An 18,334-nucleotide genomic window follows, 5' to 3' on the forward strand; every position below is an offset into this window, starting at 1 on the left:
GTTGTGTGATTCAGACCTTGGCCAATTTCAGTTCTCAGTAAACTTTTGAAAAGTAAACATCACTTTATCTAGATTCTGCTGAAGTACGAAAGGACACCAGGGAATAGAGAGTTAATTTCTTAATAAAATTACTCACGAATCGTAGCCGGGGAACTCAGAAAACAAACACTTCATTGCAAAATACGTTGCCAGATAAAATGCAATTGAATTATGCCTCATGGAAATATAGATGCCACTGTAGCCTTCGTGTTAGAAAAAGTTTGTAGTGGTGTAGTGCATTTCCTGTAATCAACCCTAAAATTAACTTGACAGATTTTAAAATCCTTGAGATTTAGTGCTTTCCAAAATGACTTTCCTAGTTCCCTAGTTTCTTTGAGCTAGGGGCCCGGGCATAATAGCTTTGTTTAGAACTAAACCAGTTTACACAGACAAAAAAAAAATCTATGAGTAAAATTTTATATTAAGACCTTTTAACAGCAGAGTGATTTAACACCAGGTTTTCAAGCTATCATTTTTTTGTGCACAGGAAACAATGCTCCAAAGACTGGTTTGATACCCGAACATTCAAACAGTTTAACCCATGAAATTATTAGTTCTCTTTTTATCGTTTCCTTCAGCTTTCACTGTTATAGCTTGGTCGAAACTCTTAGCATTGTGTACGTAAAATTGAAATTTGGTAAGTTTTCTTGGGAAATGGCGTACCAACTTCAAGATAACAAGTGTTTTTCTGACAACCTCTCTGCCGAATAAAATGTTATGCTTGTTTTTTATATTATCACTTAAAGTAGACGATCACAGCAGGGATGATGTTTGTATCTAAAATATATATACACTAAATTTATATCTCGTGGTTATCTGGATCAACTCAGCCTGTTTCCTGATGTCAAAACTATCCTTAGCTTAAAGAATATGGCCATATACGTTCGTTTCTTCTTGTATTTCACAAGTTACTGCATCATTCACTTGGTGTCGTTGTTTTGCAGTGGACGGCTGTGCGAAACTGTATCAAAATGTATAACGCACGTGCAGCGCCAATGTGAAGCTCATAACCTTTAGGTTGATCGACGTTCCTGTTGTAGGCGCCGTTGTGGTTTGGTTTAAATCGCAAGCATAAACCACACAGGTGTCATAAAAGTTTGACTGGGAAGGAATATGCACTAGTGTACAGAAATTGATACATTTGAATGCCTTCCTTCCAAAATCGACGTAAAAACCTGACCACAACACCGTCCTTACTGCACAATATTTCTTGATGGCGTGTCGGAAAGTTCTTCTCGATTATTTTTCTATGTTCTATCTTTAGGACTATTTTAGGAACATCCCTTCTTTATGGCGTCGACGTTTTGCAGTTCCGTCTCACAATTATATGGGAACCAAACAGGTCTCTTGTCTTCAGGTTTTCATCGAAAAGTGCAGATGAAAGAGCTCGATCGTTTATTAACCTGGGTAGCCTTCTCCAGTGAAGTCAAAGGGGGCCATTTTGTTATTTTGGACCCTCCCACACAGTAAGAGGTGTTGCACACTGGGATTGAACTAAACTTTAGCTTTAGCTGCCTTATTTACGTGAAATCCGGCTCGCTTTCAACCACAAACCACAAAAGTCGAAAATCTAAAAGGCTTGCTGTAAGTACGTGCTTGCAGCAGATGTATTGGTAAATTGTGTTCAAAATGGAGCCCCAAATGTTGTGCAATAAAAGTTGAAAGATATTTTAACAATGATATTTGGCTTCCCGGTTACGAAAAATATAAACATCGGACGTATAATTAAAAGAAAATTGAAGAGAAAGTGATTAGAAGAGATTCAAAAGAAAAAATTGGGAATAATTTCGTTTTAATAATGTTTCGCATATGGACAACTAAGTCAGACATTTCTGAATACCTCTCAGTTTAAAGTGACTGAGACAGAATTACAAAGAAATTGTAAAAATATACACAACTTTGAATGCAATCTAACAATATAAACAATAAATAATCTAACGCAATTTTTGTTTGATCCATTAACTAAGAGTTTCCCATCAGTTTAACCAACTTGTTTAAACAATCAACAAAAGATTTTCAGGGCTCTTAGATATCATCTACAGCTGAGCTCTTGGTGGAAGACTCGCTATTATACAAATTGCAACGGCTATTCATTTGCAAAGTACATAAGTTGTCTTAAAAAAATGTGGTTTATCGTCGGTTGTGTAGCTCAAATACGAACTCAGCGTGTTTTGAAGAGCTAACTAGTAAGAGCAACATAACAAAGGGCACTACAAGATACTTAAGTATAGTAGAATGCCTTTTAAGATCAGCATTGAGTTATCTTCATCAAGTGGTCTTTGAAATTTTGACGATTTTGCGTTGCCTTTTCCAGCGATCACGAACTAATTTAACAGTGTTCAGTGTATCGAACATCGATCACCACAAAAAAAGCTAACAACTTCACTCACCGATCGTTTAAATGTACATTGAGACCGTCAGTGGCTCGCCGTAGGAGAAGAACATTTCCCATCACACTTACAGTTTTTACACCCACGTATTGTGTCCACGTATAAGTCTTAACATATGTAGAACAACAGAATTCAAGAGCTACCAAATAACTTGCAATTGTGAAACGATGAATGTTCGGCAAAGCGACAACGAACAGTGTTTTTTTCTAGCGTCCCACAGTCAACAGGCGAAGCTAGCTCGTAAAAATTTCGGATGCGCCACTGCCGTCATGTTGTGAGCACGTCGGTCGCGATTTCGTAAGATCACACGTAGTAAACGTGGTGCGGAAAAGCGCAATCTGTAGATGGTGAATCGAGATTTAGTGAAGGAGGACTTCAGTTCCTCAGCTCCATTGCCCAAACATATTGTGGCCATCCAGTCCGGCCTCGCTTCCTTTGGGACGAGTCGTTTGGACCTGCAGGCTATCGAATAAGAAACATGTAACACTAAAGATCAAGAACACATTACAAGTTGTGCTTTTCGTTGAAGCGTTGGGCAAATGCTTCTAAACCTATCCGTTTATATATATTATACTTACAATGCTTTCTCTTTTCCTCTTTTCGCGTCCCTCATTCTGGAAAGCCAAATCTGCCACAAAGTTGCGATGACTTCGACCTGGTTTTCCATCGTTGCTCTCCTCGAGAATTTCCATTAAAAACTTGATATAGCTGATGGCGAGCCTCAATGTTTTGATTTTCGACAACTTCGTGTCAGATGGAACATTGGGGATATGGTCACGAAGTTCAGCAAACGCGGAGTTCATGGTTAGGGTTCGCTTTCTCTCTTTACGATTTGCAGAGCCGCGAGGTACCTCGGTAGAGTTGTTTGATTCGGGAACCGTTGAAGTCGGTGGATCGCAGGGCTCGACTTTGGGTTTCTCTTCTTTCTTCGGCTGCTCCATTTTACAGTTACTGAAAATCTCGCAGTTCCACAGCGAAAGGAAAGAACTTGAGTGAATGAAAGCGCCGCAGCTTAATTGCAAAACCACTTTCACTGTAGACGAATTAGCTGTGAAACTCGCGCGCAGCTGTGAAACGAGACCCAACTGTGACATAAACTGGCTGACGGAAGTTAGTCAACGCTTAGCTAACACTTATCATCCAATTACAGGGCTCTAAAAACGTGGAATTAATGATAAGATTGATCTTTTTTGACAAACGTGATTACGAATCGTACTTGTAAAGTTTTGATGCCAGCAGAAAAATATGGGTAAACCGTTTTGCCCTTTGTTATGATTCCGCATAAATGAAAAAGTAAATGGTTCCCGTACTTAACTTTCCTGGACTTGTCAAGTGCTATGAACTCTTTCCAAACAAACACATGAACATTAATTGATGTGTTTACATACTTGTCTGTAAATTTCTCGGAACGCCCTACAATCAGCGTCAAAGACTCCGGCAGTACACAAATTTCAGCGAGTCGTGTATATAAAGCACACATTTTATTACACATCGACGAAAATTATCTTCATTTGATTTACGTAATTTTTTAACGAGGGTCGGACAACGCTCCTTAGGGCCAGGCATGTCGTTTGTCAAATCACACCTCCATTTTAATGTCATTAATGAGCTATTATTATTTTGCTTTGTTTTCTCACGAGGGCATCGAGGTGCAAAAATGTTACGCGACTGAAACGAATCTACGGAGTGTCGCTTTTCAACGTAAATATTACGCTACTGCAGCACTTAGTTTGTTCCAAACAACCGCTTGAGAATTCAAAAGGATTAATAAGCCGGCACCTCTGACCCAAAAACCATTTGTTTGCGCTATTCCCACATATACATAGAATCCTGATTGGCGTGTGTTTGACACAAGTCAGTCAGGACATCTATAATTCCGGAAACAGTTCCAGTAGGTTATGGTTTCCGGTTAAAGGATAAGCGCAAAGTTATTTATAAGTCAATTACTGCATATGGCGCAGATCCAGGATTGGAAGTTCAACACATCCTGAGACTTGAGGACCATGATACAACAGAGATAAAGTGGGTAGGCGGATAGTAAACAAAACTTCACTTGAAAACTTGCCACGGTAGAATACCGAAATTGGGGGAAACTTTTGCGGTACTCCAAGAGTCAATTTTTTTAAAAAAAAAAACCTAATTGTATGACTTAGTCATTTTTTTTCGATCTTATGTCTTTGCGCAGTACAGATCTCGATCAACATTGCACTGGTGATAAAAGAGGTTTGTCATGGTTGTTAAAAAATACTTAACACCCTTCACTAGACTCGCGGACGCTGATTGGCGGTGGAACGGCCTCGGCACCATACAACGAAAAAAAAAGTTTAGAAAGCTATAACAGCTTTAAGATTTTTACCACTTTGTTTTTCTAAGAGCTTCGTTTATCACAGGAATTAGCCAGGAATTGTTTATCCCCAATTGCGGTTTCCATTTTCCCCGGCAGACGACGAGCAATGTAAGAATGTCAAGTCTCTTTTTTTTTTCTAAATCCAATAACGGACTCCTGAAGGAATACAATGAATCACCAGGTGGATTACGTCTAACCCTAGTCTGTCTTAACGCGCAGTACAAGCGACCCCTAAGTCATTTGATGTGGCATGAATAGACTGGGCACTAGTCCGATTTTTCCCGCCATCTTATCTTAGCGACCAAGCCTTCTGAATTTCGCCAGCAACGCCTGGTAGATATCTGCTGTCGATCAACATGCTTGAACCGCTTCTCGAAGTTTTATCATCGCAGAGGATAATTCTTGCAAGTTCTTCGCCAAGAAGATGTGAAATCCTGCGAAAAGTTGTAAGAATATTGCAATATACGCATGTTTGAGGCATATTTTCGGAGTAATTTTGTAGATATTCGTGTTTAATAACTCGTGTCCATTTTCAACTGAATGAAGGGCTTGAATTTTGACGTAATTCCATCAAGATTTGAGGAAACGCTCGATAAAAGCGCCTTCAAACATCCATATGAGTATGTTTTGGAAAATTCTAAGCAAAAAGCTCTGGAGGTAGCCGGGAGAATCGATGAGGTAAGGGCGAGTTGCTTGACTGTATAAAATAATCTCATTTTTAATTGAAAGGCTGTTCCATAATTTCTGACCAACCTCAGCTTCTCTCCCCACGGCCCCGCCTCCCACAAACCGGAGAGCTAACCGTACACAGGCTAACCTGAATGATATTCAGGCCAACCAGGGTTTTCAAATTGAAAAAATGTAGCAGGAGGAAATTGTAAAGTAGCCAGAGCACTATTTCGTCGCGATACGGCGGCCTTTTGGGGTAAAGTGCTGGTGAGGAGAACCCCTTCTGCACAGGGGAATAGGGTGCTCCCCCTGGAAAATTTTGAAAATCAGAGTCCCTTGAAGTTTATTCCGGTACATTTTATTGCTAACTGATTTTGTTTAAGGCCACTATACACTTATCAACCAGGGTTAGTGTTGTTGCTGGGTATACAAGACCCTTCCATGTCTGGTGCATCTAACAAAAGTAATGAATACATGGGTGTTTACCACTTGTCAGAATAAACCAGTTGGGATGACCGTTGAATAATGGTAAGGGTTTTTCCAAAATCAGAAAACCAATCGAACGAGATGGCGCTTACCATTTGCTATTTGATTTCTCATAACTGTTTTCAGCTGATAAGAGACTGGAAACTGGAAAATTTACCAAATGGTGAGGAAATTTCCGCCATTCCGTTCAGAATGGAAAAAGAAGACTACCTCCGGAGGTAGTCTGCAATTTCCTAACGAATTTTTGGGAAAATTACGGTTCCATTTGACTTTCAACCAAAATTTCTGGATTTTTTTGCTAAATGGTAAGCACCCCTTGTGTCAATTTTTACTGTTTATTCTTTACACCCTATATACCAGTGAAGTTCACAAAGTGAACACATTTTCCTTGAGTTCAGTTTTAGAGAAACACTTAGTTTTGGCCCCCCAAAATGCATTATCCTGCAGTTCTTGCTCAAGATCGTTTTTGCTTTCGTAGTGAAAGAGAGCTGCATAAACGGAATTAACGTAAAATTTCCAGGGCAACTTCCGTTGATATCTGTCCTTCTACATACATAAGTATCACAACAAAGTCAGCAGTTTCGTTTCTTTCAGAACCTATTCGCAGTTAGTTTTCCTGAAATTCTGAATGCTCGCATTGTTGAAGGGTTTTATTGGTAAGACTTCTTTCAACCTTTCGTTGAAAATGCATTTGGTGCAGTCATGATGAGTAACATTTCATGAGGAAGACTGCCTTTGCATTCACTACGTGAACGTGGCTATGGCCACGGATACTGCTGGTCGGATTGTTTTATCGTCGCTTTCAGAACTGGAACAACACGTAATATTTGTTAACGCCAATTCCTAAAATTGCTGTCACTTGTTTGTCTTTGTGACTTCTCAGCTGTGGAAAGAAAAGACAGCATCGTTTGATGCCTCCGCTTCATCTTGGAAACTGTGCACATGAGAAGAAATCTCAGTGCCGCCACGCCAATACATGCACGTCCGTGCACAAGAGCAGACTTTCTGCCAAAAAATGCTCTTGCTTCAAAGTTCGAAAGGTACATATAACAGCTGCCTGTTTGTGTATTTTTTTTCCCATCTGTTAGTGTTTATTTATTTCTTCAAAAAGATCAGATTGCAATTACATCGGTGAAACAGAATTGTCTATTAATAAAATTTGGAATGCGAAAAGTACCTGGCGCAAATGCTTAAAGTAGCTGGTGACTTGCTCCAGACGCCAGCTAAATTTGAAACCCTGGCCAACTGGAGCACTATCCAGGCTAACTGGAGTATTATTCAGGACCATTCAGGCTAATCAGAGTGCAGGCTCAGGTTATGGTTAGCATTCAGTAATGGAAATACTGTTACACTAAGTATGGGTTATTGACCAAGCTTGTTTGGTCAAGATGGCTCGATATTGGCCAAGTTTTTTTTTTGCATGTTTATGGACCGAGACGGAGTCGAGGTCCATAAACTCGCAAAAAAAGAACGAGGTCAATATCCAGCCATCTTGACCGAACAAGCTTGGTCAATAAAGGATTTATTATATGGCTTTTATGGAATTTTTTCTTGCGGAACACGGTGGGTAGTCCCGAGCTGGCAAGATAGCCCCATCTTGCCCGCTCGGGTAGCCAATCACAGCGTAAGATTTGATTCATCTTGCCCGCTCATGGAGCTAGCCATATAATAAGTATGCTTAAAAAGTCTGCAGTCTGCATTCAGTATTTTGTCGCCAGTCTGCATTTTACCCCCAGTCTGCAATGTGCAGTCTGCAGTCTTAATACCAACAATTGGACTGCCTTAGGAAGTGTCAGCAGGGCAAAAATCAATAATTTGATATTTAATTTGTAGCTATGCAGGTAAGCTATTTGTAGCGAGCTTATTGTTTTACTGGTTACAAGTGCAGAGGTCTCATGATTATCAGCTGCATATTTTTGTTATTGGTCATAAATCATATGACTATCATAACATTAATTGCAATAAGTTTGGCAACAGTTAACTTCCAGAACTCATGTGGTCATTGATCATCTAGACTTATATTAATAACAGGTTGTCAATATCCACTTTAAGCCTTAATATCTTGAAAACGTTGTATAAAAGAGTGGTAAACAATGAATCCTAACATAATTCAAAAAGGATGCAACCCACCATAGCAAATAGCTGTTTTAAAAAGAAGGATATCATAGAAATTGGCAAATCCTGGATCGTCTGAGTTGTTGTTCCTACAGTGTGAGAAACAGGCCCAAAGGATGAGTTTATGTCTCATAATTTATATGCCAAGTAAGAGCTCAGTGTCATAATGTATAGATTTAGCCAAGCCTAAAAGCAGAGCTCCTGGTCTGAGTTGTTCAAAGCCTGATTAAGCTAACCCAGGATAAGCGAGAAGTTTGATTTGAGTTTTGAACTTTGCAATGAAGTTTTCTGTTCATATTGTTTGGCCTTCTGTTTTAAGTTTGAATAATCTCAAACTACACAAAGCAAGAGCAATGAAAAACATTTGTATACAAACAAAAATTATATTTCAGCTAACTTTTAGTCCTGGGTTAGCGTTAAACAGTTTCTGAACAACCCAGCCCTGATTACTACAAGTCAACCTGACATGAGCCCATGATCCAATCGAGAACCAGAACGTGGTCAGCGGTCAACTTTTAAAAGAAAGGTGATTTCGATGAGTTCTAAACTTGAGCCCATGATGTGGTCATGTGATACTGGTCAGTGGATACTTTGTTTTGACAGGTGTTAATTGACCATAACATGGATGTCTAATATCAAAGAAATCCACGCTTTAAACCAGTAGGCTGCATGTCTCAGTCAACCTACTGTATTAACTGGAGTATGGCTGCCATCTTTCACGACTCCACCGCCGTCATCATTGTCGTGCATATGCCCCCACAAGCAATACCACCAGTCATGATAACCATGAGAAAATCAATTCATGGGTTTCCTTTTCTTTCCTATAGGAGTATGGGGCTCCGCTTGGTGGCCCTTTGGGCCAACAGAACACTGCTATGAAAATGGTCAGTCATGACATTCAAATTTCTTATTTTTTTTTTAGAGCAACAAAGCCAACTTGATTATAGGAGCTGATACTGTGGTTGTAAGTAGGATTAACTGGCATGTATAAATTTAGATAATTTGATCATGATATAATTAAGACTGTATAGTTTGCAGGCTATTGTCTCTGAGGCATATCCTTCTCCATCCCATTTACTTCTAAACTTCTGAGACACATCAACTTGCTTGTTTTTTAACTATGTCTGAGCTGAGGCTGATTATGACAGTTTCTTCAGCCCATAATCAATCACCTGGAAGTCATCTAACAAATTTCTTATTACCCAAGCTTGCTTAGAATTTACTCTCAGTCAAACTATCCAGATCTTTCTGCACAGATGTCACTGCACTTGACCCATAGTTTCTAACCTCGTAGAGCAAATACCCTCTCAGTAGATAGATAAACACCTTCATTTTAAAAGTAAAGATCTAAAGGTAAAAATTTCAGGGTAGTCCCTTCAGGGAGCTTACAAAGCATCTCTGCTATCAATAGGAGCCCTGAAGTACACCGGATCCTTGTTAAATAACTTACAGTACGGACATTTGCACCATAAATACATGATATTTTTTGTACCTTTCTTTTTGGTGACTGAAGAATGAAGGCTCTTTATATAATGTACAAGACTAGTATTTTCAAAATATAAAAATACTGAATACTTATGTTAAAATAAAGAGCACTCATTCTTTTGTCACTAAAAAAAATGTATATTGTCTGTAAAATATTTTACATTTATTGAGACTCAAGGTTTTAATATTACAAAACTTGCTTCTACTCCAATAAGCTGGCAAGTCTGACATGTAATGATTTTCAAAAATGACTTATTCCTTCATCAGGTCTTGGATAAAGAAATTCTGGAAAAACCCAAAGATAAAGATAATGCATTTTCTATGTTGAAAAGGTGACTTACTGATCATTGATTTCATAGTATCGAGCATTTGATGTTTCAATATTTGGTTACATTATACGTGAAATAATGAACCAAGTGCTACTAATTGATGCAATTAAAAGTTCTGTAACTCATTTGTAGTTTGAGTGGCAAGGATCATGCTGTGTTCAGTGGTGTTACTCTTTTACAAAGTGATGGTACAAAAGGTGTGTATATTACACAATAGGAAATTCTTCAGTCTATAATCTAACTTGCGAACAGGCTCCTGGCGAGGGTGAAAAAAAGAATTTGGCAAGCGAAGCAAGTAGGGTGGGGCAGGGCGGAAGAACCTGTTGACATTCTATTGATGCTGCCGTTCCATGAATCTAGTATCCTGTTCTGATGGGTTAAATCACTGATTGCTGACAGCTTTTTTATCTGCCCTCACCGGGAATCTGTTCACAGGCTATCTATAACCTAAATTATTTCCTTAAATTACTAAATGTAACTGGTACTAGTTATCTGTTCAAATCCAGTGGTTTGGAGGAGACATACCGTGTATGACCCATCCACCTGTGCTGGCACTTTTCTGGTTTCTGTAAGGTGAAGGGACTAGAACTATTGATAGACGCCCCTGATGCTAGTCCATTGCAGGTCCCTCAAAGTATTTTGCCTGGTTGCCTAGCATACAGTCTGTCAGGGACGTATTTATACAAACAGTGTACAATGAGCTACAAAAGTGTTGAGACGCTTGGCAGTAAAATTCTATTTTTGAGTCACTTGGAAGCATTCCTTCCCCTTCCCCCAAAACAATGTTGATTTTTCTATCTTAGTTAAGACTGCACAGACCACAGTACACGACATTGAATTGGGAGGTCGGGGGTATCAGAGAATTAATGCTTGATGCAAATGAAATACAATGAGGTTCAATATCGAAAAGTGTCATTTTCTAGAAGTGTCTCAACTACTTTTGTTGTCCATTGTAGTACTCCTGCCAGGGGAAAGGCACTACAGTGTATCAGTTGGGGTTCATCTTGTGTGAGAACACACAAAAACACAACTAACCTGCAGCAATTGGCATAAAATCACGGGACTGTAGCTAAGGAAAAAATTAAAGCTGGCTCATTAACAAGACCAGCTGGCTTTTCTTGGCCTCTGGATATTTAAAGATACCATTTTCAGTAGTATTCATTTTTCTAATGAAATGTCAGCCAGTGATAAGCTCTCTTTTAGTGGTAAAATGTGCCTGCAGTGGTCAGTTAGCTACATCAGGGATTTCATTGAGAGCCAGGGACCAGGCATATTGACTGGCTGTGAGGATTATTTCATCCGCCTGGTTTGAACATCAAGAAGAAGTTTTTCTTGTAAAGAAATCAAGTTCGAAAAGCTTTGCCCACCTGTGAAAACCAGTTGCCCTCCTGCTGAAAACGTAAATGAAACTCCTGCTACATCCCTGAAATAGAACTTATTTTTCTGTTCCATTTTTTGCCCTCATAAAAGGCTGGTGTTTATCAGTCAAAACAGTGTCTTGCCATTAATTGATGTTATTATATGGCTGTGTCTCACAAGGACTGGGAACAACTGAATTCACGAATTTGATTAGCTGAAATCGATATTGACCGCGGTGTAGATTTTCCCATCTAGACCGGTTTCATTTTGCGTTGAAAAAGTAGCAAACTAAAATACAAAAATGTTCACCGTTTTCTTTTATTTTCTTCTCTATCATTTATGGAAGTGCCAAGAAGCCTGGTGACTAAAAAAGTAAAGAGGACGAGCAAATTTCGGAAGGTTTAAGTTAAGCTCATCGCCGTTCGCAAGCAAACCAGTTACATTAAACGAATTAATGTTTTCTTCTTTCCCATATAATAAACATCTTATTAACCAAGCTAAGTCGGTCTGTATGGGAGAATCTTGACTTCAGTCGTGTGTACAGACGTCACTGCGTTCGGTCTGTACTCATGACCTCGGTCAAGATTCTCCCATACAGACCTGCTCGGTTAATAAGAGCTAGATATTAAATAATTGAATGTAAAAGGAGCATTCTACTTTTTTCTTAGATACAAGGAAAGCGAATATTACTCAGTTTTATGAGGAGACGTTAGTGTCATTTGCTAACTTAACTGACAGTGTTATTCATGCATACATCGCTACCGGAGAACCAATGTAAGTGTCTGATTGGTTAGTTCTCTACTCTGCCTGAGTCAGTAAGTAAGTAAGTAACCTTTATTTAAACACGATAAGTAATTAAGCTTGCAGCTTGTGGGGTCGTGTGTAAATAAACAATAAAGAATAATTACAAAATAAGAATTTAAGTGTCATTGTCTGAGAAAGTGTTCCAGGGGCCAAAAGTTGTGGTCAACCGATTTGACTGAAACTTGGCGCAGAAGTTGGGTGCAATGAGATATTTCAAAAGCCAATTTGGCTCACTTCTCTGACTTTTAGTTTTGGAGTTTCAGGTGGGGTCTCATTTTTTGCCCTTTGAGCACCAAAAACCCAGCCTTCCAGGGGACATTTTGAAAGTGCCATAAAATCCAATTGGTAAACTGTGCTTCCAAATAAATTTGACCATGAACTCTGCTATAATAGAGCTTTCATTTCATATATGTAACTTTGTCCTCGAGGTATTGGACAGAGAGGAGCCTTGAGCTAGAGTTTGGCAAAAATTGATGTCAAAATTACAACCCAAAATTGCCATTTTTCAAAAAATCAGTGTATCTACCTGCCTTCTTGCATAACTTCTGTACCTATACCATTATTTACTTTAGTGACCCAGTTATCAAAATCAGTTGAGAAAAATTTGGCTTATCAAAGTTTGTTGAATTTTTGCCACAAACACTCCATGCCCCTCTAGGGCCATTTAAAATAGAATTTTGAGCATAATTCATGCCATAAACAAACCAAATTGCTGACATGAAACCCTTATTCTGTATTTGGTGAGTGAAAATGAATCGTTAAAGCCAAATCAGTTTCATTGTTCAGAAATACTGTGATTCTTACCTTACAATTGCTCCTAAATGGCATTTGATTAGCACAACAAACACCCTGATTTAGCAAAACAAGGGTTAATGTTTTCTTTCAAAACTTAGTACCCATCAAACAGCACAAAAGATGAAGGTCTTGCCTAGATATAACGATCTTTTTGAACGATGCTTGAATTTTTCACTGATTTATATTCAGTTTCAAGTCATAATTCCTTTCTGTTTCTCCAAGCATGGAAAATCTCCATATTTTGTCAGGCCTGATTTTTTATGATTACAAGATAAAGTTAGCTTAACAAAAACGTTGGTTAGTATATAATCTATGTCTGTTAACAGCCTGCAGAGTTCTTGTAAATACCCACCAGTAAAGGAGCATGACCACGCATACATAGATATATTACAAACATACAAGCTGCAGTTTATAGCAGTGTCGATGTGACCCGTTATTTCAGATTTCCTTTAGAGCGGAGTAAATGAAACCATCCGTCAAGAAGGAATGCACAGCTAGGAGAGCTAGAAAGTAAAACAAAAAGTTTTTGTTGCCAATACAATAACCAAACGAGGCCTTGCATTGAGACGATGGATCAACCGGCCCGCCATTTTGGACATAGTAGAGAGTGGGGACTGGACCGAGTTCCCATTCTTCTTCGGTTTCGCGGGTATGTTTTGTCATGTGTAAGAAATTCGAGGGTAATTTCACGATGGTACTTTGTTCCTTTGGAGGGGTAAGTGATCAGTGCGGTGCCACATCATGGGCTGCACACGAAACAGGAATGGTTCCTTTGTTGTCCTGCGAGATAGACATGACTGAATGGTTGAAGGAAAAGAACAAGGGGTCAGGTGCGTCCGCGTCAAGAGGAAGACCTGGTCATACCAAAGCTACAGGTGATTCAAAATATCAGTTAGGGATCATAAACGCGTACAAATGGCTTTTATCGCGATCCAGTGGACTTTTTTTATTGAACAGAGACCACGATATTTTACGATTTTTAAATTGTTTGTTTGTGACGAAGATTTCCCGAGGTAATTTACTTGGTTCTTGTGAAGAGAAACTAACATTCAACAAATTGTTCATAGAAAGGGCAAAAGGGTTGATTAAAATCCTAACTTTGAAAGGTAAAAGTACAGTTATTTTATTGCAGCAATCTCGTGAACCAAAAACAGCGATAAGAATAACTTGAAGGCTGTTTTTCGTCTGCTCGCTCTGTTTGTTTACATTCAGCTGTACCTGTGCAGACGCTTATCACGCAATTACAATTCGAGCTTGAAACTCTACCGTTTTCCTATATTTGCTGGTTTCGTCGAAGAAAAATCTTTGCAAACATGCTGCATCGAAGCTTTTCGATTAAGTTGACATTTTAAGCGAGAAATTGCCTTGTTTCACGGATAAAATTCTTGGTTACAAAAATTATTTGGATACATTTTTGAATTACTTAAAATTAGTTATTTTAGTATGTAAATGGAGGTGGCATAATTTTAGGAATCTTATACCCGGTTTGAAACCTATCTCAGATTTATCCTTGTATTCTGAAGCTTGATTAATTGATTAAACATTTTTTGTTTTCTACAAAAATAGATGAATCGCGATAAAAAATACATTCGATTTTGAGACGGCATTACGACTTCATAATGACACCATGGTAGAGAATGTTTTCCCGCATATGGACTCTATGCTTCGCATCGTTATGAAGTCCTAATATTGTCTCAAAATCTACCGAATAAGTTTGTGTTATCGGATTTGCTTGGAAGATTTAAACTAATTAGACTGCGTGCTAATAAATAGGCACTGAATCCACGTGTGTCCTTGAATGGGAACTGATTCTCAGTCGTTCCGGAAAAGCAATTGACCAGGTGGATGTTGTAAGGATGACCGTGTCCCCAAAGCATAGGTTTCAACTTACTACGCTTTATAAAGCAAAGGTAATAGATAGAGATTTGTTAATGGATAATCGATGCACGAGTCTTATCTGGCATTATAACATACCACAGACACCCACCTTTATTAAAGCCCTTTGAAGGTTCTGTTCGTGGGAAAACAGCTTACAACCTCAGGTTACAACACTGTTATTTTCCGAGCAGAGCTGATTGTTCTTTATCGAGCAAAATACGTTTGGTTGTTGTTGATTTTTTTTTACTTGCGGGCGCTCAATGAATTTCATCTCTTCCCTAGTGATGCTAGTACATTACTCACCTAACACTTTCTTTACTCAAACTTTTCCCTAGAAAGTAGATTTCTGGTTTTTCACGTGTGTGTGACAGGGGGAGGGGGGGTAGTGGGTGGGAAGGGAACACCTGCTAGTGAACTTGTTACACCCCTCAATCATGAATTACTTACGTTAGACACGGTATGTTGTTAACTTGCGCATTTTGTTGTACGATAAATGTTGGTCTTTTAAGAGCAGTTGTAAGGTAAGAATCACAGTATTTCTGAACAATGAAACTGATTTGGCTTTAACGATTCATTTTCACTCACCAAATACAGAATAAGGGTTTCATGTCAGCAATTTGGTTTGTTTATGGCATGAATTATGCTCAAAATTCTATTTTAAATGGCCCTAGAGGGGCATGGAGTGTTTGTGGCAAAAATTCAACAAACTTTGATAAGCCAAATTTTTCTCAACTGATTTTGATAACTGGGTCACTAAAGTAAATAATGGTATAGGTACAGAAGTTATGCAAGAAGGCAGGTAGATACACTGATTTTTTGAAAAATGGCAATTTTGGGTTGTAATTTTGACATCAATTTTTGCCAAACTCTAGCTCAAGGCTCCTCTCTGTCCAATACCTCGAGGACAAAGTTACATATATGAAATGAAAGCTCTATTATAGCAGAGTTCATGGTCAAATTTATTTGGAAGCACAGTTTACCAATTGGATTTTATGGCACTTTCAAAATGTCCCCTGGAAGGCTGGGTTTTTGGTGCTCAAAGGGCAAAAAATGAGACCCCACCTGAAACTCCAAAACTAAAAGTCAGAGAAGTGAGCCAAATTGGCTTTTGAAGTATCTCATTGCACCCAACTTCTGCACCAAGTTTCATTCAAATCGGTTGACCACAACTTTTGGCCCCTGGAACACTTTCTCAGACAATGACACTTAAAAATTTACATTGTGAGATCTAATCTAGTTTAAATAAAAATATGCAGCTAATAATAATTTACCTAATTATTGCCTCTCGCTAGTTTGGTGCTGCAAAGTATTAATTATGAAGTTTAAAATTCAAATTGGATGTTTTAACTGCTACCAGTGATCCACTCCTAGTAGCTACTGAACTTTCCCAGAGGAGCTTATACTGAAAAAGCACTTTGACAGTTTGTCTAGGGGGACTTGTTTTTTGTCGACCCTTTAAGATCTGCCTCCTCCACAGGCTTTTGTTTTTTTCCCTAAGCGCAGAGAGCGATTGGGAGACTGGGAGTGAGCAAGGAAGTGCAAGCAAGAGCTCTGTATTTTACTATCGTGCGGGCGACTGGAGGACGAGGCAGTTTTAAGTCGCAGAGAATTCTGGAGCTTGGTTCAGGCATTATTAGATCCGTATATGAGGCTGTTCAATGTTGGTTAAATTATAACAGAGGATTTTGTCTCTTTTTCTCATCAAGGGATAAAGCAGGATCATATCCTTGAACGTACAGTAATCAGCACTCTGTTTTGCCACAAAGCACCTTTTGTAAGTTGCTATAAGTATTAAACAGTAGACTTCTACATGGTCTTAATACAGTTGAATCTATCATAAAGAACCACCTCAGATGTGGAAAAGTGGTCATCACTGTAGCTGGTTTCTTGAAAACAATTGCTTTCAACATGCCAAAAAGTGATAGATATAGTGTTACTGCGTTTGTAATTTAAGCAGGAAAATTGTGAATTTTTTAAAAGTGTTGAATGATTGCAAATTATCAGTTTCTCGAGTATGGTAGCTTATGAGTGCTCAAACCAAAGCAAAAGCCCAAATTGTAAATTTCAAAGTTGATCTTGGCCACTTTTGGAACAATACATCACAAAAGTTTCGTCGAGACTATAAGCGGTAGTTCTTTGAACCTCATTTCTTGTAATCCCTCCAAATCTGTCTTGCGTTCCTTTTAAGTTTATTCTTACATCTTTTGACGTAATATATCAATCACGAAAGACCGTGTTTGACCACATTTCCAAACATCGAGAAGAGAGTTGAAAATACGACGCGTGGCGGAGTATTTTTGACAAACTTTGAGGTGTTTCGAAATGTGGTCCAACACTGTCTTGAGTGTTTGATATATCTTCTCAATCGAAACTAAAACTAAGAGGAAAATGGAGAAATAAAATCGTGAAAATCTACGCTGATTAAGATCAGATATCCAAACGTCCTCACGGTCATGATTTCCTTCATTTTGACCGCTTGATAAATAGTTAGAGTCTGTGAAGTAATTAATTTCAAGGTCATTTTGCTAAGAAATGACTTAACATATTGTGACATACTCTTTATTTCTGTTAACGTGGTGAAAACACTAGTTAAGCTTAAGGAAAAGCTTGAAAAATGCTTTTAAATTGTCTTATACTGTTGCTTTATGGGATTCTGACATGTTAAAAATTGTATTGTTTAAACAATTCCATCTCTTTCCTTAACATTAATTACATATGGCATTCAGGGCATTGGTGGCACGCTTGTGAAGTCTATCCACGGTGACTACTTCAACGTCATGGGTTTTCCACTCCATCACTTCTGCATTCAAATTAGGAAACTATTCTCTGAAAAGAACAGCTGAAACTAATCTCCAATCTTGTAATGTTTTAGTGAATATTAAAAAAGATAAACAACAATCAAGGTATTGTTGTCTTTTCTTTCCACAAAAGTTTGCTTCAAGAGGATTTTTGATGGCCATTTTTTCAGGGAGGGGTTGAGTTAAAATTAGAAGGAATTGCATATTTCGAATCAGAAAATAATTATCTTCTCTTCAAGCAGCTTACTTTCGGAAGTTTCTAACTGATCAAGAAATGCTTGCTAGTAACAATGAAAGTACTGTGAAAATTTTGAGTGAATGTAGACACGATAGACGAATTTACTACATGTTTTGGCCATTTGGAAAAAGAGGCAGTCATTAATATTATCATCTGTTTATCTGAATTGTTTTTGTATTAAGCGGTTTTCACTTGAGTGTCGAAAAGAATTGGTTTTGCATTGCTGTGTTACACGATTGACCTAGAAAACTCGCGCCACTTTTTCATTCAATCAGAAGTAAAACCAAAACCGATCGCAACTCGTTCGCACGCGTTTTCCCGCGCTTTGCGTCAGCTACATGTATTTGCTTGGAGTTTTGATTGGTTCACTGTATTCCCTGTGTCTTTTGTGATTGGCTAGAGAGATAACTTTGGTTTTGGTTTTTTACGGCACTCAATGTTAGGCCATTTCCGGGTTGCCTTGGGCCCGCTCTGTTTCACTGAAAGCGAGTCCTCGTGCAAAACCTTTCATATGAAAATGAGTTTTCAAATTTGCATGAAAATGAACTTTAGGGGAAACACATTTTCATATGAATGGTTTCGCATAAAGACTCGTTTTGACA

The 18,334-nt window shown here is 38.5% G+C and overlaps 2 protein-coding genes across 5 annotated transcripts; one reads left to right on the top strand and one right to left on the bottom strand.

Annotated features, from left to right (window-relative positions):
• Positions 1 to 1,814: 1,814 nt before the first annotated feature.
• On the bottom strand, positions 1,815 to 4,556 carry LOC110066958 (heart- and neural crest derivatives-expressed protein 2-like). The gene is made up of 2 exons (XM_020774222.2): positions 3,008 to 4,556; positions 1,815 to 2,891 (listed from the first exon to the last, which is right to left on the bottom strand). The coding sequence occupies exons 1-2, from the start codon at positions 3,521 to 3,523 to the stop codon at positions 2,805 to 2,807; spliced, it is 603 nt and encodes a 200-aa protein (XP_020629881.1). The 5' UTR covers positions 3,524 to 4,556; the 3' UTR covers positions 1,815 to 2,804.
• Positions 4,557 to 5,103: 547 nt separating this feature from the next.
• Positions 5,104 to 17,594, top strand: LOC110066959 (putative bifunctional dTTP/UTP pyrophosphatase/methyltransferase protein). Of its 4 annotated transcripts, none has more exons than XM_089273637.1 (8): positions 5,104 to 5,222; positions 5,323 to 5,454; positions 8,969 to 9,010; positions 9,799 to 9,863; positions 9,993 to 10,057; positions 11,888 to 11,993; positions 16,403 to 16,470; positions 17,423 to 17,594. In XM_089273637.1, the coding sequence occupies exons 1-7, from the start codon at positions 5,133 to 5,135 to the stop codon at positions 16,425 to 16,427; spliced, it is 525 nt and encodes a 174-aa protein (XP_089129763.1). In that variant the 5' UTR covers positions 5,104 to 5,132; the 3' UTR covers positions 16,428 to 16,470; positions 17,423 to 17,594. The 4 variants fall into 4 exon arrangements, with proteins under 4 accessions (XP_089129763.1, XP_089129760.1, XP_089129761.1 ...); XM_089273634.1 differs by having other exon boundaries at positions 16,403 to 16,416; positions 17,409 to 17,594; XM_089273635.1 differs by lacking the exon at positions 11,888 to 11,993.
• Positions 17,595 to 18,334: the final 740 nt, after the last annotated feature.

Source organism: Orbicella faveolata, unplaced genomic scaffold (genome assembly GCF_042242905.1).
Source record: "Orbicella faveolata isolate gen_17 unplaced genomic scaffold, um_ofav_v1 contig_35, whole genome shotgun sequence".
Taxonomy (NCBI): Eukaryota; Metazoa; Cnidaria; class Anthozoa; order Scleractinia; family Merulinidae; genus Orbicella; species Orbicella faveolata.

Bases quoted from the DNA above. Each gene is read 5' to 3' on its own strand.
- LOC110066958 (XM_020774222.2), bottom strand. From the start codon at position 3,523: ATGTCACAGTTGGGTCTCGTTTCACAGCTGCGCGCGAGTTTCACAGCT. The intron at 2,892-3,007 runs GTAAGTATAATA...CTTATTCGATAG, and splicing joins AGAGGAAAAGAGAAAGCATT to CCTGCAGGTCCAAACGACTC.
- LOC110066959 (XM_089273634.1), top strand. From the start codon at position 5,133: ATGCTTGAACCGCTTCTCGAAGTTTTATCATCGCAGAGGATAATTCTT. The intron at 5,223-5,322 runs GTAAGAATATTG...AACTGAATGAAG, and splicing joins GTGAAATCCTGCGAAAAGTT to GGCTTGAATTTTGACGTAAT. The intron at 9,864-9,992 runs GTGACTTACTGA...ACTCATTTGTAG, and splicing joins GCATTTTCTATGTTGAAAAG to TTTGAGTGGCAAGGATCATG.